Source organism: Camelus bactrianus, chromosome 4 (genome assembly GCF_048773025.1).
Source record: "Camelus bactrianus isolate YW-2024 breed Bactrian camel chromosome 4, ASM4877302v1, whole genome shotgun sequence".
NCBI classification, from domain to species: Eukaryota; Metazoa; Chordata; class Mammalia; order Artiodactyla; family Camelidae; genus Camelus; species Camelus bactrianus.
In genome coordinates this window covers 39,956,214-39,982,179 of record NC_133542.1, presented here as the reverse complement: position 1 = coordinate 39,982,179, position 25,966 = coordinate 39,956,214, and the positions used below count along the sequence as shown (strand labels likewise).

The window sequence follows — 25,966 nt, the reverse complement described above, 5'->3', positions numbered from 1 at the left end:
AAATCAAAAGCATGAACTCTGAGAGAAAAACAAGGAACCCTCTCATTTGGCAAGCAGGGAATGGTTGAAAGTCTCAGAGAGTAATTTCACTGTTAAAGGTGGAAATGGAAACAAGATGGCAGGAACTTACAGAGAGACTAAACAATAAGGACATGGAAGCAGCTAATTCAGACTACTTGGTGGGAATTTTTAGTTGTGTGAGGAAGGACAGAACTAAGGCAGGAGGATAATGGAAAAGTCCCCCCACCCCCAAGATGGGGGAATACAAAGTGTGAAAACAGAGGGTTATGGTTCAATAGACAGAAAGGGGAATGAATTCAGCTTGGGAGCAAATGGCTAAGTGACTAACAGGGAATGAGATTTTTTGAGAGCAACTTTCACACATAGGATTCCTTATCCAAAGTGCAGGGGGGAAAAAGTCATTTGAGAGAGTATTTTACCATTTTTTCTAAGGATGGCACTTCATTAGCATCACTCAAATGTGACCAGGAGAGAAGATAATTCCTTAGATATGGTGGATAACCTGGGACGATGGTTCCCAAACCTGCATCTGCATTGCTCAGAAGACCTGTTTGGTGCACACACTGTGTAGACCCCACTGATGAGCAGTTCTGAGGTAAGGCCCAGCATTTGCATTTCTAACAAGTTCCCAGGTGATGCCGATATTGTTGGTTCAGCGACCCCGCTTTGAGAACCTTAGGGTATTAGGGCTAGAGTCTTTCCTGCAAGCCCAGTTGATTAACTAACTAACGCCTGGTTAATCAGGCTAGTGTCTCCAACACAAGGCCTGAGTCTTCACAGGCATGATTCACAAATGCCCTCCCCTCATGCTAGGAGTAAGTTAACTATACAGAAGATCATACCAATGTCTTCTCATACGGGTTACCAAAAACATTTTGCTTCTCTTATAAAAATATCTGAGGTGGATAAAGTTCTCCTAATTAATCTATAGATGCACAATCTTCATTTTTCAAGCACAGGCTGGTCTAGATATTTCTTTCTTTGGATACACATCACTCAAAGAGTGAATTTCTATACCTTTTTAGGATACAATCAAAATTTGTTGAGATGCAAAATCATGCTCAATTACAATGCTGAAAACAGCAAATGCACTCAGGTATCTATTTCCTAATCTTACTGCCTCTACAACTGAAGTGCATTTAATGCATCAAGCATGCTTCCCAAAGTAAGATGCCTAGAAGAAAGTTTATACGGGAAGCAAAAGTACCTTACATGTGCATTTATTTTTATATATTAGCTAATGAAATCTTTATAACAACTCTATTAGCAAGATAGTATTATTCACATTATATTGCTGAAAAAACTGTCTCATGAACATTAAAAGAACTTGCCTAAAGTCACAAGGACTTAATCCCAATACAAAATCTTGATCTATTACATAGGTGCTCACTGATTACAACTGTCTGTTAGACACACAATGTTCTTTCAACTAAGGTACTTAAATCAATCATAAATCCTCAGAACAACAAAGTAGCAAAGGGAGGAAACATTTTGGAAATTTATCTACATATCATAAATGAACACTGGAACATTTTTATCCTCTCTGCCATTTGCAAATCAGCTGCATAAAAACTGTTCTCTTCTTCAAAACTCATTAAAATATCATGTGCAGAAAGAGAAATATGTGAGGTTTGGAAGGAAAGTTAACATCTGGCCCATAACCCTTTCCCCTATTCTTGCTGAGAAACGACCTTCTTCACTCATTTCTATCGGGGTTTTCCATGAGTGAGAAGATACTATTAATATGGAAAAGATGCTTTATTTTATAGTCTTGCTGAGGCTGTTTATTTTTTAATTACAGCTAACCAGGCAAGCACAGACGGAAGAATGGCACTGAGTGGCAGAGAGCAACTTCCCATTAGTTCACATCCAGCCGTGATCACAATACCCTTCTTTTTGGCTCTTTTAAAGATGAGTCTGGAAACTTCAGAGTGGACATCTTCTGGTCTAACACCATAAAATGAAGCCTGTTGAAACTATTATTGGGATGGGTGATAGAAGTTTGATTGCTTTGAAATGCCTAAGGCTAGCAAGATGTGAACATGCGTAAAGCGTCTGAATTGAGGTTCTAAGAAAAAAAAAAAGTCTCGATCTATTGAGTTCACAGAAGATGAATCCAGATGGATTCTGCAAAGTGATCGCCTGGTGTGTGTAACCCTACCTTCCGAGGTGCAGTGGCCTTAGGAAGTTATGCATAGAACTGGGGCAGGATTAACTTTCAGGATTTATCTTTGGGTCTGGTTTATGTTGGAGACACTGGCACGAATATAAACATCTCTCTGGATAGAAAAAAAAAAAAGGGGGGCTAAGCCATCTTTACTAAAATTGTACTTTAGAAATATGTAAGAAGGCCCCCTTTATCCTCTTGATCATCTGGGTTATCTTACTGATCCCGAGCTAGTTTTTGCAGTGGCCACAGTGCCCACTTGGCCTGATCTCAGTGTGGTCACGGCAAGTTAAGAGTCCTCTGTCCCTGATGGGGGACAAAGGACTGGTGCCTTAGTCTGTGCTTGGAATGTTGATGCCAGAGCCCAAACTGATAGGCATGTACTAATTTCAATAACAGAGTTCCTCCTCTGCACCTCAATCACATTTTTCCTTTCCACACTTAAAGCTTTATTCCTCGGTGGAAAAGAAATGGCCTGTTGGAAGTACCTTCACCAGACAGCTTGATGATAATCATGGAAATATCAAATAAAGCCTATTCACCTCTGCCTTCCGCCTGTGTGCCTGCATCCTGCTTATGTCAAGTTTTATAAGGACTCATCACCCCAAATATGAATCTTCTCCTACTGGCCCCATATGAAATAATTATACATTTGAACTCATGAAGCATCAGTCATCTTTGCTTACAAGAAGGAAGAGAATGTAGAAAGACTAGAAAGAGAAAAATAGATTTGTGCTTAACACACCCACTCAGAATTCTAAGATTTTATGTTCAAACTTTGTGTAGAGGGCTGTTGACAAAGATAGTGATTAAACAGATAGTGGAAAACTATTTGACTGCAGTAACACTGAGCTACTTTGCTAACGAAGGTTCTATGAATGTCAAGGTCAAAGCGACAGATGAAGGTTAAAAATGACCAAGACCATCTCTGGATAGATACCTTTGAAAAGATACCTGTGACTTAGACAGTTGTGGGAGAAATCACAACAGAAGTCCACGCAACAGGGCTGGCCAGTGGGACCTATGTGCGTTAGAGACAGATGCCTCTTTCTTTAGGTGGATATCATCCCACTCTGGGTATGGGCTTGGTGAGTAAATCACAGACCAGATTTCAGTCTTCACTCAGCCTCTGCATTTGATTCTCTTGTGGAGTTAATAACCTTTGCAACAAACTATGGCAGTCCTATCATGCAAGGTGGGTATTCCTGGCATTTTTAGATATCTCCTCTGATTAGTCAGAAGTGGCTAGAATTTAGTGGGAGTTTAGGCTTCTGAGATGCACAATATTGAACTCTGGAACAAAGCTGCACATGTATCTTCTACCCTGGCTCTAAAGACACTTCTGAGGGCAGAACAAAAAGAAAAGTAGAAGATTTCCAGATAAAATCATCCCACACAGTATATTAAGAAAGCAAACACACTGTAGCCTCTGGCAGACTCATAAAAGTCATGTAGCTTCCTAGGATGACAGATGATTCTCAGTTTGCTTCATGGCCAAGAAAAAGAATATTAATGTAAAACTTAAGAAAGAGAAAAAGTCATTTATAAACTGTAAATGCTTCTGTCATCCTACCTGCAGGAGTCTCACAGCCACTTAAGAGGCTAACCAGAATTATGTCCCTTGCTTTCTTTAAATCTCTGCCAAGTGATATGGCAAACACCAAGATCACAACTGTATGTGAAAAAAATTCAAATATTGGAAGTTATGTGGCTTCCTGAAGGTCATGGTGAACAATACTAAGCAGCAAAGAGACTCTGGTCAAAGGAAATCCGTGAAAACTTCTCAAAGTACAATTTCTGGCCTGACATTTTTCAAGAAGCAATCTTGTCATCACACTCTTTGCCCTGAGTTTATTAAAGATCCATTTCAAAATGCATTTCTTTCTCTTTTTTTTAAAAAAGTGTTTACCAAAGATGATTCTATATGCCAACACTGTAACTCTCCTCATTTAGAAGGAGGCGAAGAGATGATAAAAAATTTCACTGAATGTCACAGTCCTTAAGGTCAGGACTACACAACTGCATACTAAAATGACAGAAAAGGATCACTGCAAGAGCATTTCCATCCAGTTTAGCAAGCCAATTTCTTCTCGGCGTGTCATTTTATAGCACATGCCATCGGACCAATGGATTCACACCCATCAATTTAAAAAAGAAAACTGACATCAAAGCAACCAGAATTAACTTGCTTGAAAGTCATTCCTGTTAGCCAACTCACTTTCTCCAAGCATTGCAGTGGCTCCAAAATGATTTTCAACTCACATGATAACTCCTAACTCTAGGATTCAGGTAGTGTTGCTCTCAGTTTCTTTTAAATGATTTCCCTCATCACACCACACCCGCCCTTTTTGTGAACTTCTCCTCTCTGCTCACCAAAGCTGTCTCATCCTGTTTGAACCCCAATCCTCCAAGAAACACAAACAAAAGATACTCTGTGTTTGAATTAACTACTCTATAGAGTTTTGGTTTCCAGTAGCAACTGTAAGGTTCTCAAACACCTGTCTGCCCTCTCATTCTACTTATACATGCTTCTCCTCTGGGTTACGTGTGTGACTTAAGTACAACTCATGCATGATCAGCAGATCATGCTTTGTTCAAAACCTTCGAGCCCCTCTATTGTTCACTGAAATCCAAGCAGTCCACTAGGAAAGCGGAGAACACAAATAAGGAAGTTAACCCTTTATCCAGAATCATCAACGAAAATCATGGGCAAATGAGAACAAGAACCCAAATTAGATAAACCAACTACAGGGATGAGGGGCGAAGAATTACAAGAAATCCATGAATGTAGTATTTCCAAGGAAGAGTGAAGCTCGTTTCACTCTTAAGCTGCACACAGCATTTAATGAGCACAGCTGTGTGTGTATGTGTGCCATTTTTCTCACACAAAAATCTGAACAGAATATTAACAGCTCACTCAGTATTAAATGTTGTATGAGAACGACGTACAACACGTAGATGACCGTTTTCCCTGAGTGCCTCCTCAGGAGGAAGAACTGTGCTCAATTCTTCGTGTGACGCTGTCTTCCTCATTCCTCCCTTTGCTGCACACTCCAGCTACGATGGCCTCCGGGCTCTTCCCTGACTGAGTCTTTGCATGTGCCCGGTGCCTGGCCTGAACCGCTCATCTGGTTTGCCATTTGGACTGCTCCCTTACTCCTCAAAGTCTCTGTTTAAATTAGGCCTTTTCCGTGTAATGTTTAAAAGGTTGTCATTTGTCCACGCAGAGACTTGTCCATGAATATTCATGCCAGCTTTACTGATGAATCCCCAACTGGAAACAATAAAATCGTCCTTGGAAAGGGGAAACCCTAGTACACTGTTGGTGGGAATGTAAATTGGTGCAGCCACTGTGGAAAACAGTACGAAAGTTCCTCAAAAAACTAAAAACAAACACACCACATGATCCAGCAATCCTACTCCTGGGTATATATCCCAAAACTCCAGAACACTAATTCAAAAAGATACATGCAATTCCAATGTTCATTAGCAGCATTATTTGCAACTAACGAGATATGGAAGCAACTGGTGTCCATCAACAGATGACTGGATAAAGAAAATGTGATACACGCACATGCACACATGCAATGGAATAGTATTCAGCCACAAAAAGAAAATGAAATTTTGCCATTTGCAAGAACGTGGATGGACCTGGACAGTATTACGCTAAGTGAAATAAGTCAGAGAAAGACAAATACTGTTTGATATCACTTACATATGTGGAACCTAAAAAATAAAGCAAACTAGTGGATATAACAAAAAAGAAACAGATATAGAGACGCAACTAGTGGTTACCAGTGGGGAGACGGGGGAGGTAAAACAAGGGTAGAGGATTAAGAGGTCTAAATTATTTGGTATAAAATAAATAAGCTACAAGGATATATTATACAACACAGGGAAGACAGTGAATATTTTATAATAACTATAAATGGAGTATAGCCTTTAAAAATCACTTGTGAATCACTGTGTTGTCCACCTATAACTTATATATATTGTACATCAACTATACCTCAAAAATAAAAATAACTAAAATCATCTATGAAAAAGTGAATGATTATACAATTGTGGTATATTTCTATAGGGGAATACTACTTAGTAATAAAAAGGAATAAACGCCTCATATACTTAATGACATAGATGAACCTTAAAAAATTTTATACGGAGAGGAAGAAGCCAGTTTCAAATATTTCCATATATATGAAAGTCTACAGAAGACAATTTAATCTATAGTGACAGAAAATGTATCTGGTTGCATAAGGTGGGGGGGTAAAGGATGAGAAAAGAGCACAAAATAATTTTTGGGGGTGACGGAAATGTTCTATACCTTGATTGTGATGATGATTATACAGATGTATACATTTCTACACTTAAAGTGGTGCTTCCTATCATAGATAAACTTACTCCAATGAAGTTAAGACTGTGGATTACCAGATGTGCTATTTATTTGTTTACAAAGCTGGGATTCAATCCCAGGTTATTTGACTGAGCCCATGCTCCAAACCACTATGCTGAGTGAGTTTTTTGTTTTAAATAAACAAACCCTCAATTACAAAAAAGACTGTTGAATTTTAAAAGCCTCTGTAAGAGAACGTGCATGTATGTATGTGTCTGTGTATTCTGGTCAGGCTGTCTTGGCATAAATCTTTTTTGGGTATTTTATTTTGGAACTGGATTCAGAATCCAATTATTAGTGATTCAGAGAAATCCATTTCATTACTTTATAGTCACAACACACTTCTGGCCTGAAAACAGCACTGGCCCTGGTTCATCACCCTTTGTATTTTACCAGGTTTAGGCCTTGATGGTTTTTATCTTTGCCTGAAATATCAATTGTAAACACAAAGTATCAGGTTTTGCTACCACGAAGGATAGAGTCTAGCCTCATCAGAATCAGTGAAAGTGAAGTTCGTCAGGTGATTACGCAGAAAGAGACATCATCTCTCTCTTAAGTATACAAACTTTAGCATATTGTTAAAAAATCTTATTTTATGCTCACAGCTTAATTATATTAATACTAAACAGTTGATAGGTCATCATTGGCTACAATCAGTTCAGATTTCTGTCATTAATTCCTATGTTGAAACAATTCATTACAACTTTCAAGATTTAGCAGGTTGAAGTCAAGGTGATATTTAAACATTAAAATTAATTTGCAAAACAGAATTTAAGTATAGTTGTGTTTGACATACGATTATAGTATAGTCACTGATATGCGATTATGGGATAAATGGTAGGAAGACACACTGTGATAATTTCCTTTAAAAGTCCTTAATACATTTTTCTCTCGTCCACTCAAGTAATTCAATTAATTTCAACACCAAACAGCATTCTAATTCACATCATAGTTCCCTATTTTTATCCTCCTTTCACACAGGAAGCTGTGACATATGAAATACACTTTTAAGACTCTTTTCATATTTGATATTTTCCATTTTCAAAGCATTTTTCATTCAACTCAGCCTTCTCATTATGTTTGGTTATTTGTTACCCACATTCTCAGAAACCAAGATACAAAAACTTTAATTGGCTTCCTCAAAAACCAAAGAAAATACCAACAACAGACTCTCTACTAGAATTTAACATTCTTAAGACTGCGGCAAAGTCACAAACTGCTCCAAACATAATCCCCCTCATTAGCTAATTATACTTGGCAAAGAAATAATAGTCATAAGCATGACATCATTTTAATTCTATTTTGAAGATGGATTTTAAGTGTGAAACCACATGCATTTAAAACTTACGTTTTTAGAAATGGAAAAAAACAAAACAAAACACCCTCAAAGTCTAATAAACCTAATACTATCATTCAAAGACCAGCTGGAGAAAACATTTTTCCTTTCTAGAAAATATTTTTACATCTATCTCACATATTTCGTAGGCATGAGTGGAGCACTCCGAAGGAACAAGGAGACGTTTTGGGTACAAGACTCTAGATTAAGCAATGACCAAAGCAGTTTGTTGTTGAGGGTTCTGTATTTCTGCTCCAAGGTAGAAAAATTCATCCATCAGACAAAAGGATAAAGGTAAAATCCCTAAGTTATGCGTGATTCACACCTTTTTTTTCCTCCATAAATGAGCAAGAAGATAAGCTCATATAATCAATGACCAATGAATACAAAAATGAAAGACTGTAAGTTAATATGTATTAAATAAGTATGAGTTTATAGAGCACAATGGGATAAAACATAGACTCCTGACAGAAGATCAGGTAGCACTTCTAGGGAGCAAATTTGATTAGGTGGAATCCAATGTGTTTACATCCTTCTCTGCATCGTAAGAGAAGAACTAAACGTCTTATTTCTGCAAGTAGGATCGGGACCGAAGCCTGCTTCTAATACCCGCCTCTGACACTGACCAGATGGATGACACTTCATTTTGACCTTTCTTCAAAAACATGATGTGCAGATTTCCAATTAAGGTACATTATGTAGCTTTAATCACAGCTACCAACATCACATCAGCATGCTAAGTGGCAAAGATAAAATATGATTTGTGCAGTGAGATATGAAAATACAACACAGATTTACCCTTTCAAATGGTAACACATCAGACAGCACTTAATACACTCAAAAAACAACAACAACAACAACAACAAAAACCCCCCACATTTCAAAACCTTCAGTTGAATTCAACAAATGGCATGCTTAATGGTTTCAGCACTACTAATTCTTTTTAATAAGTGTTACAAACTGAAAGCAAGACAGGTAGGTATTAAAAATATACTGGAACATCTTAAAATTACCAGCCCTACCAATGGAAATAAAATGATGGTAATTGAAAGTAATAAAGGTTATTAAAAGTTAGGGGCCTTTGAGGCTAAGAAGTCATGTTAGACTGTCAATTGTTTTCCCCATGGTGGGAAATCAGTTAGAAATAAAAAAAAAAGCCTAGTAGTTTAGTTGTGGTCAGAGAAAGAGTCAGTGGGGACGGGGGGCTTCAGCAACATGCTGGTAGAAACAAAGAGACTTACATAGTCTGGGAGGGCAGTGAAATGGAAGGCGTGGTAACCTCGCTCACTTAGTTGTCATTTTTGACTTTCAATGACATTTTTTCATTCTTTCGCCTAGTAAAGATGACAGAAGTTCCTAATTTATTATCTGACGTCTATTCCTGTTCCTAGATTTAAGAGAGTTTAACTGTATAATAGCAAGTCACAATACCCAAATACACACACTTCGACAGAAGCTACCACACCGACGTTGCATGCGTTCAATGATACTTTTTATACTTGCATTCGCAAACCAGGGAGCAGGACGTGAGGAAAGACTCAGCCAGCACAGCCCAGGAGACTGGGGGAGGGAGGGGTGGTAAATCTGCAGTTTCGTCAGATTAAAGCAGGAGAGGGGAGGGGGTTGTAACAAACAGCTAAGTTCTTCTTGAGAAGATACGAGCCATGGATACTAGAAGGCAGGATTAAAGTCCTCAGCATGGCTCTGTGACCCACAGATTCCACGTGCACAGACAGAGCTGGTCAAAATGTCCACGGCACCCCCCAAGAGACCGTCTCTCATGAGGTGCCTTCCACTGCTCAGGTTGAGCTATATTTTAAGATGGTGAGCGAAGCAGCATCGATGCTTCTGTCATCATGACCTGGCAGACTGTCTGGACTGAATGGAGAGAAGAGCGCAGTGTAAACTGCTGTTTCTCTGCGTCAGTTACAGCACAGCCAGCGCAGGTGGCAGTGGCCTGGGGTCCCTGGCATTTCCTCCCCCTTCTCCTCTTTGGGGCCACTTCCACTTGTGAAGGTGCACAGGGAATATTTTTGAATAAATACATGAAGAATCAATTAGTATCAATTAAATTCCCTGAAGAAAACCACCCTGATGGCAAAAGTCCTCACTCCTACAGCTGATTTGTATATGAAGGAGCATGAGGAGGTTTTAAAAAGAGTAGAAAAGAAAAAAAATAGAAAAGACTTGTCATAAGAGGAAAGGGAAGGGATCAAGAGGGAAAGAAATAATACTGGAAAAAAAAAACCCAACAAACAATTTAATGCCAAAGTCATCTTCTGGCATATTGCAAATGTTGGTCAGCAGCAAAATATTGGAATTTGGATTTTAGTTCTCTAGTGGCAAATACCACATCTGTTCATCTGGCCTCATACAAATACTTTCCTATACTCATGCATAATCTCAGGTAGGTTCCGCGATAGGTGCGTGATATTTATTCCATTTATTTTTAAAGAAGCTATCTCTGGAGGGAGTTTAAAGTCAAAAGGTGTTGCCTGAAATTTAGCTAGGATTATTCACAAGATGAACAAGTCAAAATAACATTTAGTTAGTTTTCACAGGTACACATTCATTGGACTGTGTTTATTTAAAAAAACAAACCTTCTACAAAAGATATTTTAACTATATTATAAAGATTATTGTTGTTGTTATTATTATTATTAAAGAAGCAGCAAGACAGAATCATCTTAGTTCAATTAAGGTTATTAAAAGTTAAGGTACCATTAGCATAAAAATGTCGATGAGTGGCTCCCTTCCTTGTGAATCGACCTCACTATAGGCTCGTTTATAAAGTGCGACTGCAGTGAGAGCACAGAGAAGGGGGAGAAAGTTCTCTGCACCCAACTCATCAGGATGCAACCCTACTCTCAGAGAAACACACAGAGGAGTCAGTCAAGAGCCACATTCTTCAGTTCTTCCAGGGCACATTCCTTGCCTGAATGCAATCTCTCCCTGCCAGTCAACAGGAAGCCAGCAGCTGCTTCTGGAAGGAATCCCCTTCCAGGGGCCAGGAATCCAGGCCCCTAACACACGTGGGTAAGAGTGGATAGTCTGCCTTAAGGGGAGACCCACACCAATCTAGTTCCTACAACATCTGCTCTGTTCTCTGTCTAGGATGTATCACACACAGGCAGATCTGAAGAAAGGTACGGACGCTGTGCGAAATGCGCTTGGCAGGGTTTGGGGAAGACTGTTCTATAGGGTGTTGGCATCTCTGAAGTTATCAGTGAGGACTAAGATTATCAAGTCTATTGATGGCAAGACCCCGGAACCGAACTGGCTACTACTCTGAGCTGCTTCTGCTTTACCTGCTGAGAAGGAAATTCTGCTGTGGATACAGAAGTCCTCATTGCAGAAGAGGACCTGCCAAGAAATTTGTGAAATCCTCATGGTTTCATTAAAAAAAAAACAAAAACCCACTCTTACACAAGTTAAATTGCTCAACATGAGAGCACAGACACAAGCCCAGGGAAGGACAGGTGTTTTCACCTTCGTTTTATGCCTACATCTCACTCAGCGTTAGGACCAAGCTGAGTGGCAAGAGGGAAGGCACCGATGGCCGCAGGCTTCTGTCTGCAGGCGACTTCCGTTTTCTCCTGTCTAAGGAGAAGCATTTGGCCCTGTGTTTCTGCTAAGCAAGGCTTGCAAAAGCCAGCTGACCTAATTTAAAATATGAGCTCTCACTGCGTGAACCTCTTCCAAGCCTTCGCTATTTTTTATTCGTTCAGTTCTTAGTCCATAAAAAGTCAGCCCATCTTTCTCCAGTCCCAGTGACCTGCATTCTCTCCTTCCCCAAAGCATATCACTTCTCCTGCTAGCCTCTGCCTTAATCACTTTTATTTGTGGGACACTAGGGAGGGGATGGTAATGCTTAGAGTAGGGAAGAAAATAACTTTTTAAAAAAAATTCTTCATATTATGATCATGTTTAGATGAAATATGGGTCTTGCCATCAACAAAATTACAAAACAATTCCACTGGGAGTCCAGACCGTTCAGGGTAATTCATCTATGAAAAAGCGAACTTTAATTGTTACTCTTGGCAGCCATCTAAGAGAAGAGTGAAATATTATACTAAATATTGCCACGTGCAATAGTAAAAGGCTCTTTCCTCCTTGCCAGAAGCAGTGTACAGCCCCCTTCAGACCCAGGTTTGGATCTGGTGGTTTAGTCTAAATTCTGTTTCCCCCCTCTCCAAAACCAACAGAGGTTTTCAAAAGAGTTGCATTTTTTATTAGAACCATTTGCTCTTTTTAAGTTGCCAAAAAGGAATAAGTAAAACTAAGACTTTTATTTGGGTTAAAGTTGATTCCTCAGCTTCATGGAGGTCAATGTACTTAGTCTGTGAACCTTCTACTAAGAAGTTCATTGCAGTGTTGAAACAGCCAAGGTTATGTTTTGATCCCTTCCCCCCTCTCCAAAGCCCACCCCTCGGCCGCATGGATTTACATAGTACGGGCTGGAAGCATGTGGAAGTTAATCAAAAGGAAACATACATCTGGCAAATTACATCCTGGATTTTCTAGAACTGAAATTTCAAGTATTTTTGATGCTGCACAGAACATCTGTTATTTGGGGACCAAATGTCTAGATTTGGGCTTCAGAAAATATGATTCCAACAGGTATTTACAACTCTTTAAATGTTCACTGAGCAGTGCTGCATTATATAGCTTACACGCATGGAAAGATGTTTGATAATACTTAAGAGCAGAGGGATAGCCTTTTTCTAAAAATGAAGTCTTCAGTGAAGAAGTTAATCAAAGAACTTATATATGGTGCTGGTTACCTGGTATATTTATAGGTTTCGGCAAAGCACGAGACTATAATAAACTACTTTCAAATAATTTTCAAAATTACACGTTACATTTCCAGCATGAATATTTATAAACATTGGGTATATTAAAATCATCTGTAAAATATCATATGTAGATAATATTATTCAGCTTCTAAATGGTTTAAGTTGGGGAAGTGAGGGCCCAGGAAAATGAGGTGACTTGGCCAGGATTACTTAGCCTATTACCAATGATCTGAGGACCAGAACCTCAATTTTTAAGTAGATGTTCCCTATGGTACGAAATCCTGTTTTTCATCTGTAGGGATATACGATGATACTAAGATTATGTGGGAGCAAATTTAAGTCTGCAGATACAACAAAAAGTAATCTTTGTTGTAACTTAGACGAACAGATTAACATTTAGGCTATCTGAAACCTGAGTAAAGATATGAAACTGTAGGACCTCTGCTTCATATAACTACTTTCTTTTTACTATAGCATATGTTCTGGATGACAACAAACAAAACGGTTACCATTAAGAAGACAGTTTGAGGAACTAAAATCTCTTACCAGCCACGGGAAAAACAGCCAGCACTTATCATATGCTGTGCACACCTGCATAGACTGTGCATTACAGAGCTTCACAGAACTTTTCCTTTATGTAAAGTACTGTCTTAGAATTATGCCTGTTCTTCTGTTTGTGGAAGTTTTTGGGAAAAACAATAAAAACAAAATATATAGAAAGTATAGCTTAGCGACTAACAGTGCTACCCTCAAGTGAACAAACTACAACAGTTATTACTTAAGTAGCGGTAATCACTCCGGAAGGTAAGCAATTTTTAAATACATTGTCACAAATACCACTCAGATCATCAACGACAGCAAACAGTAAACGAATGAGGAGCCCCACAGGTCCACAATACTTGGAAGTTGGTTACCTTTAAAAAAAAACTGACCTATGATGTGGGAAGCCAGGGAAATCTGTCTGATATGTGTTGCTTTAATTAAAAAAAAAAAGGAATCTGCCTTTTTTTTTTTTTTAAACTAAGAGATTAAGCTTTTCCTGTGTCAGCACAAAATTTAAAGTTTCTTTGGAGGGATTCCATTTCCTGCTCTCCATTTAAAATGGGGGAAAAATAAAAATATTTTGCCTGTGACAGAATATGAAAGAAGTTCTCACCCTTAAAACCAGCAGCATTGGTTTTCCAGTCATTAGCGTTCAAATGTCCTGCACGGGAAGTCCTGACAATAACATGCTGCACGTCTCTCCAGGTCAGAAACGGACTGGGGAAAGACAAGGTAAGAATCATTGTACCAAAAAAAAAAGATGGGGGAAGCAGAGAGTCACAAGCAAATTAAAAAAGCGAAAGCAAAAGGGCAAAGTAACTAAAAACAAAGGGTCAGCGGTTTGGGTTTGGGATAAACGAATGCCAAATGGCGCTCTTGTTCTCAACTTGGAGAAGTGACACTAGTCTGAGGGAGGCAGAAAATGTAACCTTCAATTTGAGAAATAATGTGAATGTTGGTCAGTGTAAGTTTTTAAAAGAGTGAGGATTTCGAGTGTCCTCAACAACAGGGCTCCCAGTTCTGGCCCTGTCGTCCTTTGCGCAGAAGCTTGCAGCATCCCATCCTCAGAAAACTACAAGTTATAGTCAAAACTTAAGGCCTCTGGAATATTCCCAGTTCAGTTGCTTAGCCAGGCAGTTGATTTGTAATTTAACAAAGAACTCAGCAATGTTTACTGTTCTGGATGTGTGTGTGGGATACGGAAAAAGGCTCAACTGAACCCAAGTCGCCGTTTTCAGTGTTCTCGAAGGAAGAGAATGGGGTACAGAGCCCAAAACTGGGCACCCAGGTACAGACAGCTCTGGGAGTGGTCTTAGTTTGCAATTCATAATTATTATATTAAATTACTGGACACCTGTTTCTTGTGGCAGATGGCACTGAAGATCACAAAGACACTACAGAATGCGAGAGATTTTCCTCAGAGAACTGCAGTACCAGTCATGATCACACAGAAAAGAAATCCAAGTACATACACATAGTCTTCGGTGCTCGTTCAAAGAACGTGTTACTTACTGGAAGGCATTTGATTCAGTGGATGCATGAAATTCTAATCTGGATACTTACTCAATTCATGAATGTAAGGTGTGACAATCATTCACTTAACTAGGAAATCGGCAATTTATCATGCTGCATTTTGTTTCTCATCTGCCACCTTCATTCTAGAAGGGTATTTGCAAAGGGTGAGGCAGAACATTTGGAAAGAGGAGAGACCATGACTTGCTACCTTCCTTGAGGTGTGACAGGGGCCTGTGGTAATCTCTGTGCCCCTTCATGTGGGCAGGTAGGCACACTGGTGTCTCCCAGGCAGAGGGAGAACCTGGTGTCTTAACTGTAGCTAATTTTCTATGATGGAGCTGCACACTGCTTCACTTGTTATGACATTTTCCCATCACACTCACCACGTATGTGTTTTTGAGGGTGGCCTCCTAATGAGAGGGGGGCCCAGTGATGAGATTCTGGCTCCTTCATTTTCTACCTATGTGAAATTGACTTCTCAAAGTGTCAGTTTCCCCATGCAGAATGTGGATGCTAATATCTACCTTCCTTCGTTGTACCAACTAAATCAAAGTACAGTTGACCCTTGAACAATGTGGAGGTTAGGGGTGCTGACCTCCAAGAAGTCAAAAATCTGAGTATAACTTAGAGTTGGCCCTCCATATCCTCGGTTCTGCATCTGTGGATTCAACCAACAGTGGATCATGTGATCCGTAGTTCGTGAAAAAAAATCTGTGTGTAAGTGGTCCTGTGAGTTCAAACCCATGTTGTTTAAGAGTCAACTGTAATGCCAAGTACTTAACAAAGTTCTTGGTGCATAATAAGCCATTAAGAAGTGGTAGTAGGCTCACAGTGAAAACAAATGTGACAATGAATGTATGTATGTTCATGTGTAACTGAAAATTGTGCTCTACACTGGAATTTGACACAACATTGTAAAATGACTAGAACTCAATAAAAAAACTTAAAAAAAAAAAAGTGGTAGACAGTTCATCATTTTGCTAAATTAAGAGCCACAGCTCCTGTTCAGTGGTTTGAAAAGTAACAAGGTGGGGAGAGAAAAGTCCTGTAGCATTCTGATACCTTTTTGTTACGCCCTCAGATTAAAAACAAAAGAGAGAGATTACTGTCATTTTCAAAGTTTTCATAGGACGCAAGGTAGGATCTAGACTATTTTGTAAGGTTGCATTAACACAAGACTATACACTAAGGAATTAAAACCCAACCATGTGAGTTTGAAAAATATGAAACCGATGAAAACAGAATTATTTTTGATACAACACTCATTCGGAACCAATTTTAGAACCCGATAAGGCACAAAACTCTGAAGAAAGGGAGGGAGGTTTTGCTTTTAAAACAAGCAGCCTGATTTGTCCCTTTGCTGACTAATACTGAATCCACGTAAAAATTCGGCAGACTCAAGGCCCTGCAGTCAGGAAAATTAGGAGAATGAGTCCAGGGATAATTCTGATGCCACTCTCAACAGAAGATGTTCCAGCTCTGCCTGAGATGTGATGCTAATCTCCTTCTCTGTTTCCAGTAGTTATTTGGGGGGGGGGGTACAAAAATGACAACAAAAACACTCAGTCTGGAAAGACATCCCAGCTCCTTATTTATAGGAAAGCAAAATCTTCTCAAATGAACATGTTCTGTTTTTATTTTTTCCTGAGCAAACAGCAAGATACCTAAAAGTATACTTGGATTTGGTAAATATGTCTAAACAAACCTAGTGATTTTAAAATAACATTTAACACACAGTTAAAACGTTCACGTTTTAAATGTTACTCTTTCAGGGGGAAAAAAAAAGAAAAGAAAAGAAACAACACACGTTTCCCTGCTACCTATCACCAGGGCAAAATTCCTTTAGAAATATCAAGCACAAGGTTCTGACCATTGGGAGACCATTTCCCTAGGGACCCTGAGCACTAAAAATATAATAATAATAACAGAACAGGGAACATTTATCTTGTACCTTAAGCAGTTGTACTTGGGCAGATTCAGGAAGCCTCCTGCATTCAACTCAGCCTGAAGACATGAGAGTTACTTGCTCTCATGCTGAGTTGCAAAAACTAGTTCTTCTTGGAGTGCTTGTAATTAGAAGGAAGAAATTAGCTTTAGGAAATTGAAACTACACATGGAAAGAAGGAGGCATTCAGATAGTTTTATTCTGACATTTGATAAGGCACAACTTCAGAGATAACTGAATTTCAAAATTTCCTGAATTTCACCAAAATAAAGTGAGGAAGATAATACGGGAAACCAACGGATTTTGAATCAGTGGTGTTTCTACCTGTGGGAGGGTAAGTAATGAGCCTAGGAAACAGCTCTACGCCGAGTGGCTAGTATCCTGAGAGGACTACATCATTGATGGGAAAGTCTGATCCACATTTTACAACCTACTTGCACTTATGCTGATGGGGATGATGTAGCAGTGAGGGTCATCAAACACGGGGTAAACCACAAACAGAGAGAAAGCGGAGAAAGGGAAGGCTCAGCGCCTTGTGCAGTCAACTCCACAATCCATGACAGTAACATAGGACCCCTTAAAACTTACCCAATTCTGCCACTTCTACCATGAACCCACACTCTACTGGCCTCTCAAAACCAATACCTCTCTCACCTCCAAAGCACCAAACGCTTTGGGGCAAACGATAATCAAGAATGTCAAAAGTCTAACCAATCTGGAGAAAAAAGAGCAGTTTCTTTTAACTCTGAGCCTGGTGACCACCAATCTCATCATAAGCCACCAGGAGTTATGCCACATACCCCTCAGGCTCCTTCCTGGAATTACTGACAATTACCAACAATATATAAAAGGTCACATTCATCAATGCCTGCAAAACGTGGCTAGCTGGCAATGACCTGTCAATGCAGTAAGATACACAAGATGTCCTGGGGAGTCCTTATATGTCCTCTTTTCCTGTAAGGAAGATTTGCACCCTTGATGACCTCAAAACAGCAACCAACGTTGAATGAACACTTTGCCACGGGCAGGCACTGTACGTAGCACATGTACTATGATTGCGTAATCTTAAAAATCACATGCTATAGGTGAAATGCTTATTTCCATTTCGGAGATGACAAAAGTGAGACTGTGAGGTCTGCACAGTAACTCAAGTACATGCAGGTGGTTAGTGGTGGAGCCGTAATTCAAACCAGCTGCCCCTGGCTGCTGATTCTATGCTGTCAATCACTATTTAACACCATCTCCAGAGGGACCCACAAAGGTGACACCAAGGTAAACACAGTGGTGTGTCAGGTGGCTCTTTGACAGCTGGGTCAGGGAGCCAAGTGTGGCATGTCGTGTTCTCAGGGTCACACAGTTTTTGTGCCCACACTGTCTCGCTCAATCCAGCTGGCTGATTTTTTTGTTTGCCACCGAATTCAGGAAATTCTTTAATCTTAATTTGGTTTTCGCATTCCAAAGGCCTAACTTGGCCACACTCTACCAAAAGTAACAGAAAGATATCAAACTAGGAAAAAATCATATTCATCTGATAAAATAATATTTTATACCAGATGTCGTAACATTATATTAGTTCTTAACATTTGTTATGAACGTGCTGTCTGGCCTGACGTGCTCACACTTTGAGGTGGTTTGCGGCCTGGTTAGGTAAGTCTTCTCCAGTCAGGGAACCGCAGCTGAACCTTGCCCAAACACTGCTAGTTTCCAGCAGCAAAAGCAGGGTAATTAATGTCACTGTCGCTACCTGGTGTTTGTATTACATTTTTGTTCTGAGCAGTTCAAAGCATTTCATGGGCCTGATAATAGGTTTAGAAGAAGTAGGACATATCCCGGGAGAGACATTCTGTCTAGCGCTTCTTGTTGGACGTCTAAGTGTGACTGTTAGCACTTAAATTAAAATAAATTCTCTCCCCAAGATTTTCCCAGATGGTTCTGCACACACGTGAATAAATCTGTACTTGGTGGTCCTTACAGACAAGGGCCAATTTTAAACCCAGAGTGACTGATTCACCTGCATTTACTAAAAAGAACTCATCTTCCCCCAATGCGCACCCCAGATGGGTCTATCATCATAGGCAGTTTCAGGGACAACTGATCCAGGGGACAATAGATGCACATCCTACTACAGAAAGAGAATTGATCAACAAGAGGCGCAACAGCAAATCCAGATAATGAAGGCCAGTTCCTGAACAAGACAATCTCTACATACAGGAGTTATTCCATCTAATGCAATGGTGAGGGATTACGTGGACCAGACCGACGGGGAAGTGGCATGACTGACCGCTAATCATCAAATATCCAACTTACTAAACAGTCAAACAAAAATCCCAGACAAAACCAGACTCCTTTCATCTTTAAGACTGCGTAAAAGAAAAATGGGAATGAATAACCAGAAAAAGAACGTTATCGTACAGATGCTAAGTCAGTCAGCAATTATGGGAAAGGATTCCTTGTGAGCTGGAACAACCAAGATGAGGCAGAAGTGTTTAAAGCCTGCAGGGATTGGGAAAAACATTACTCTGAGTGCAGCTAGCATGTGCCAATGATGATTCAAGAATAAAATAGACTTTCCAACAAAGGAAATCAGTCTTCTTTTGTCAGGTAAGGAGGACCCCAAAGGGATCTCCATGTGGTCAGTCCCACAGCAAGCAGGAATGTGTCACTAATGGGAATGCATTTGTTCTGTGTTCTATATTAATTGCAAATTTCTGGGCCTAAAATTGCATTGTAGTAACAGAAAACACAGCTAATAATGCCTCCATATTTAGAACTATGACTTGTATTGATATCACCTGGACCCCTTCATCAACACCTGAACCAAAGCAGAAAAGATAAAAGAGAAGATGGGTTTGAGATCACCTAAATCAAATTTTTATTCTACTCTTTTGTGAAACCACTCACTGATTCCCTGAATTTCATCTAAACCAAAGGTAGAGAAGTTTGGTTTCTAAACACACTTAAGATCGTCCCTAATTTACAAAGAAAAATTATGTCATTTAAACTGAAGTGCCTTCTGTAGGATTTGTCATTACACCTAAAAGACATCAATTAAGTTTTCTGCAGTCTTACAAATGATACTTTGTTTGTAAGCTCAATAATCACTTCCTTGAAATACTTTGCTATGTAGATGTTTATGGAATAAAATCTGATGAGTGGTCAGACGGAGGTACACTAAGTTGAGATCACATGCATTGAAATCAATTCAAAATAATGGAACTTTCTTTCCACTGGCTCTCCTTGTATACTCAGTTCCCTCCAAGAATACTACCATGGGACTATAAATTTCAGCCACCTTAAAGGCCTCTTTGTGCAACCACAATCTGGTATTTAAATCCGACCCTCATTTCTGTCCCCAAACTTTGAAATCTTTTTCAGTAGACAGAACGTGTTGGTATGAGAGCTTCCTTCCTAAGTTCATGCCAGTCAAGCTGTGAGAAACTCAAGTCTAGGAAAGAAGCTGGAGGACACATCTCACTCCCTCTTTTCTGCTCATTTTGTAGGCTATTCAGCACCTGGCATGAATAGATACGTGATTCTAACCTAATCTTGTCTTGCAAGGAGACACTTCGAGCCCCTGTTATTTATTTCTAATTTAAATTTGTTCTCAAAAATAATAATAAACACAGCTTATAATCACATGAGGATGGTGTAAATTGTGCTCTAGAGTCAGGAAGACTTGGGGTAAATCACGCCCTGCTACTTAACAGGCCTGTCACCCTCGACAATTTACTGAAACTCCCTGGACTCAGTTTTCTTAGCTGAAATGTGGAGACGAATTCATTACCTCAAATTCTTGGTTGCAAGCATGAACAACCTATCATCTCAGAAAAATTCACAAGGACCACTTACTGAATTTATACTAGCCTTTGATGAATCTCCATTTAATTAAGCTACGTTTTCCTCTATGCTCCTCAATTTTAATAGTATGTTTTTTAGTTTCTGTAACAGATGAACAAAATAGCATTTTCAACACCTTGGTATATTTCTGCTTAGTGAGTGAATAATGCTACTAAGACCTGTCAGAGAGAACTGGTTTTAAAAGCCAGTGGTGGAGGTGTTAAGCTCACTGGTTGGGAAAGAAGTGTTTGTACCTGCTGTGTTCATAACAAATCCTCTCCATTTGTAGGAAGAGCTTCCCTTTTGATGGTTGGCCATTGATGTGTTGTAGAGGATGTTGAAATGTTCTTTGGTTTGATATCCTAGTGCTTTTTAAGTACTAACGGTTAGACCAAAGACTTCGCGCGTAGTCACCTAACTGAACTGCCAGACTAAAGCGGTGTTTTTTTTTTTTTTTTTGAAACTTTTCTACACAGTTGATGGGTTTGCAGAGTTCTCACCTCAAAAGCCAGCAGCTGAATCCTCGGACAGGCAACAAAAATAGTTGGTTGCAGCTCTGTTATTACTATTATCTTAAATTACTTTACAGTGTTTTTCTTTCATTTTTTTTCCTGTTAAATACAAAGAATTAAAATGATCCTTTTCTACATGCTTATCGAATAAGTATTTTTTTTCTTCTTGAAGAAGTATGTTTTTAAATGAAGGTTTTCAACATTCAGCTTTAATTTTAAACTTAAATGGAAATGACTAAACATTTTGGATTCTAGAATTTTAAGTAAATGTTATTCCGTCTATTTTAGAAACTCTTAGTTTATTATGTCAACTCCTAGCAATCTCTGTAATAATTAGACTTTAATAGTAACAAAAATATTTTTAAAAATTTCATGCTACACACACACACCCCCAAAGAAGTTTTCAACTAAGATGAACAGAAATCTATTACAACAATTTTGGAGGTTATCTCAAATAACCTATGGCTAATGTGACTGGGTTGAGAAAAATAATGGTTAACTTTCCCATACTTTACATTAAGAAAACAAAGCTGGCTTGTCACCTGAAGGAAAGGGGGAAAAAAAGTAATAACCCCCCCCCCCCCAAACCCCAGCCCTATTTCTCTGTCTGTCTCCCAAATTAAAGACCCAAAATACTAATAGGCTTAAAAAAGCAGGTAAATAATTTCCTACTGGACAAGTACTCCTTTTTTATTTTCAAGGCATTTCATATATTAACTCTGATATCTCTCCTGCCCCTATTTTCAGTGTCTCAACAGAAACTATGGCAGGAAAGAGAGGGTACATTCCAACTTTATTTTTTTACTGTCCCCTAGTCTATATGTAAGGGTGCCAAAATCATGTCTTCCCAGTGAAGGGTGCATAAGAGACCTGACTAATAAAGTGTAAGTGCGATTCTGAGACACGAAAGGAAGGGGCAGGACACAGCCATTAAAAGAATGACACAGCAGTTAGCACCAAGATGGCAGAAAATTCAACTCCCAACAGACCTTGACCACGATGGCGGGAGAATAGATCTTGTGCTTCCTTACGTGCTCATTATAATATATTAGCATGGTGACTGGCACGGCCACAGGCACCATGACAGTTCCAAGGCTAACCATAAAAGGTCAAGAAGTGGGCGGTGACCCAATTCCTAGGAACCTCAGTCTATTTCCCAAAGTAGTTGGAATAATCCTCCCACTTGTTACCATATAAGGCTACTTAGCCCATAAAAACTAGCAACACTGTGCCTTGTGGCCTCTCGCTCGCTTGCCTCCGAGGTGGCCCACACTGTCCGTGGAGTGTGTATCTACTTTTAAACTAAGCACCTGACCCCACACCTCTTGGCGTTTCTCTTGCCTTCTAAGACGGCCTGCACTCTGTCTATGGAGTATGTATCTCTCTAAATAAATCTACTTTTACTTAACTGTGGCTTGCTTTTGAATTTTTTCCTGCATGAAGCCAAGGACCCTCACTTGGCAGGGCGTGTCCCAGGGACTCAACCAAGACCTGGGATATGGCCATCCTCTCACATCCCATTTTCCTGTATCAATTCTACTAAGCATTTCTGAGAAAACCTCTGCTTTGCTGCCACAGGCAATGCGAAATCTTCCTTCATTCTTTCCTTCCACTTTTTATCTGAATGCGGATGTGATGGCTGGAGCTGCAGCAGCCATTCAAAAAAGATCAAGAGAACAACACAGACTTTGGCCTTGGTAGCCTTATGCTTCTAAACCAACATCTTGACTTGCAGATTTCCTGTTGTACCAGCCACATTTTCTTGTTGCTAAATATAGTTCCTAAAATATGTATCTCCTAAAGTATAGTGTATTAGATAGCATTTATTAAGTGCTCACTGTGTGCTATTCACTTATTTCTCACAACAGTCCTAGGGGACAGGTACTATTATTACTTTTATTATTGAAACAAGGATATTAAAACTCAGAAAGTCCAACGATCCTGCTCAGGGTCACATGATTAGCAAGACTGAAACTGGCCACAGGCAGTCTGAACCTGCAGCCCTAGCTCTGACCTACTCCACTGCCATCTTGCCTTGTACAGGAGGAGGGGCCACAAGGGGGAAGAGTCAGGGTAATAATGCTTATAGGGACCAGCCAGCAAGCCTCCAGTTTTGAGAGTAGGGAAAGGAAATGATCTTGTCCTCACAGCATTATCATTCAGCATCCCATTTCTGCCAGCATCTCAGAGTTGACCAAGGGTTTTGGTCCTCAGCCCACTCTTCGATGGCAGATTTGTAGGTCTATGCCTGGATGCTAACAAGAGAGGGATAGCATCACACCCTTTCTGAAGCCAGAGTTTCCCATTGAGCATATTAAGAAAAGCAAAGAATGGAAACAAAGGCAGAAAGAAAGGAATGGAATAGAAAAAAAAGTAAAAGAAACAGGAGAGAGTGCAAGGGACAGGAAAAAGAAGAGAAGAGAGAAGAAAATCAACAATAATATGGAGCCCATGGAAAAGACAGTGCAGAAAAAAGGAATCAATCCATAAATAAAGCAAGCTGAGAGGTCAAAATAGAAGCTGAGAGAAAAACAAAGACTACAAGGAATATAAAGTGGTATTAGGGAAAGCAAAGTTAGCACTGGAGGGAGTAAATGGATACAGATTTGGATATTCTGGAGTTGACGCTGTGGAAAATCGAAATAATGATGTGGAATACAACTGTAAGAACTTCCCACAAATGTTGTTTAGGAAAATAATGAAGAGATGGCAAGGAAAGACAAAATGACAGACCTGGAGGACAGAAGACAGAAACCCACTTCAGGATACTAGCTTTGTCCTCCTCTAAGGATTGATATTTACTGAGTCTTCATTATTTACTTACCAGATGTTCTACTGGGTGCTTTGTAGACGTTACTTCACTTCATGCACACAAAACAACCCCATGAGGTAGAGAACATCATCATTCCCTTTTTACAGATGTAGAAACTAAGGCTTCAAAGGGTTGAATATCTTTCCCAAAGTCATATAACAGTGAGAACAAGAATAGGGCTTTGAAGCTAAGTCTCTCAGACTCCAGGGCCCAAGCTCTGATGCCCATGGCAGACTCGTCAGGAATCAAAATCACACTTGATTAAAAATGTCCAAGGTAGGGTGAAAGGACCCGGTGTGTTTCATCCGAATTGCATCCCTTAGACTATTAGGAGTTGCACCTCTTAGACTCATCCTAAAATATATATATATATTTTCATTACAAACACAAACGAAAATACACTAAAAGCTGCTCTTCAGGAATTCAAAAAACAAAATAAAATGTGATTTCTGTCCTAAAACTTTCTCTGCAAAACTAGTTTTAGGAGACAATAAAAGGTCAGTAAAAGATATTGAAATAAACCCAAGAATTCTATACTGAGCTCCTTGTCTTTCATGAGTAAATGCAGAAGACACACATTTACAGGACTGAGAAAGTGTACTAACCCACCTCTCTAAAAACACACTCTGAAAACCAAAATAAAACAACTTAAAAAGCCATTTCACCTGATGAATAAATAAGTCAAAATTTAAAATCCTAGAATGTGTAGTTGTTACAAAAGACTTACTGATGGCGCTAAGATAAATTTAACAGTTAAGAATTGTTTCAACACAGTTCTTCTGAAAAGAAAAGTAATGGTAAGAAATAAATTAACTAAACTAGTCTGTTGTGTAAATCCAGATTATGTGATTAAAGATGGAGAAATGAGTACAGAGGGAAGAAGTAAAGTAAATTTAAGTCAAGGTCATACAGCAAGGAGTCAAAGGAGATAACTCCTCTGTTGTAAGATACTTATTTAAAAATTTCAGTATTGTATTTTTGAAAAATGACATTTAAAAATTATTAAAACTATTTACAAATGTAATTTTTACCTAATGAAATATAAAAACTAAAATTTAAAGAAAGGGCAGAGATTCTTCCACAAATGTGTGGATGGCAAAACTAGTTGCAAACAATATAACATTTTAGACAAAAACACTAAAAAGGACAAGAAAGTACAGTTTAGCTGAAAGATAAGGCACCATTTACAATAAATACCTAACAGCATGAAATCTATGTATCAAAATATATGGATCAAAGACTAAGAAAAAAGAAGTTACTTATGGAACCACACACTAATGTTCAGATAATTTAATTCATTTACTTCAGGAGAAAGAATATAAAAGATTTGTTTATATAATAGATATAATTTAATAATATTAAAATATATGTCCTACAAAGGGTAACTTTTTCCCTTAAGAATTCACGTATCACCTAAAGAATTTTGAAAGTAAAGCTGAAGATATACTGGGCCAAGAGGAAATCTCAACAATTGTCCTAAGGAAAAACAGTAAGTACTTCAGAAACCACTAATGCAGTTAATTATCTGACCTTATTATGTGATCACTGATCACAATGCAGTGAAAAAAAAGTCACTAATACATCTCAATAGATACAAAGTTTTGTTAAACACTGTTAACAGTTCTTTTCTTATTTTATTATTTTTTTTAAAAAATGGAGATACAGGGGATTGAACCCAGAACCTTGTGCATGCTAAGCACATGCTCTACCACTGAGCTATTCCCCACCGTCCAAATTTTTTTAATAATGCTATTGTCACATTATCAAAGAGGAAGCCAAAACATCATTAGAAAATAATGACATTCAACCAAAAGTGTGTTCAGAGGTAAATGTCCATCCTTAAATAATTGTATTAATGAAAAAGGGAAAATAAATGAACCATGATTCAACCAATAATATCCCCTTCATAAAAGAACAAAGAGTGATTGTAAGACAGACAAGAAAGACTAACAAAATGAAAAAAGGACAAAGGAAAAGCAGTATTACTGATCAATAAATCCAAGAACTGACCTTTTGAGCAATAGAAATAAAAGCAAAAATAAACAAATGGGACCTAATTAAACTTAAAAGCCCTTGCACAGCAAAGGGA

At 38.9% G+C, this 25,966-nt stretch overlaps 1 protein-coding gene across 7 annotated transcripts in view; it reads right to left on the bottom strand.

Moving 5' to 3' along the window:
- PCSK5 (proprotein convertase subtilisin/kexin type 5) overlaps positions 1 to 25,966 on the bottom strand; it is a 413,936-nt gene that overhangs the window by 179,619 nt on the left and 208,351 nt on the right. For all 7 annotated transcript variants that reach the window (XM_074361722.1, XM_074361723.1, XM_074361725.1 and 4 more), the window contains exon 10: positions 13,870 to 13,973. In XM_074361722.1, coding sequence (XP_074217823.1) covers positions 13,870 to 13,973 — 104 coding nt within the window. The remainder of the gene's footprint in view (positions 1 to 13,869; positions 13,974 to 25,966) is intronic.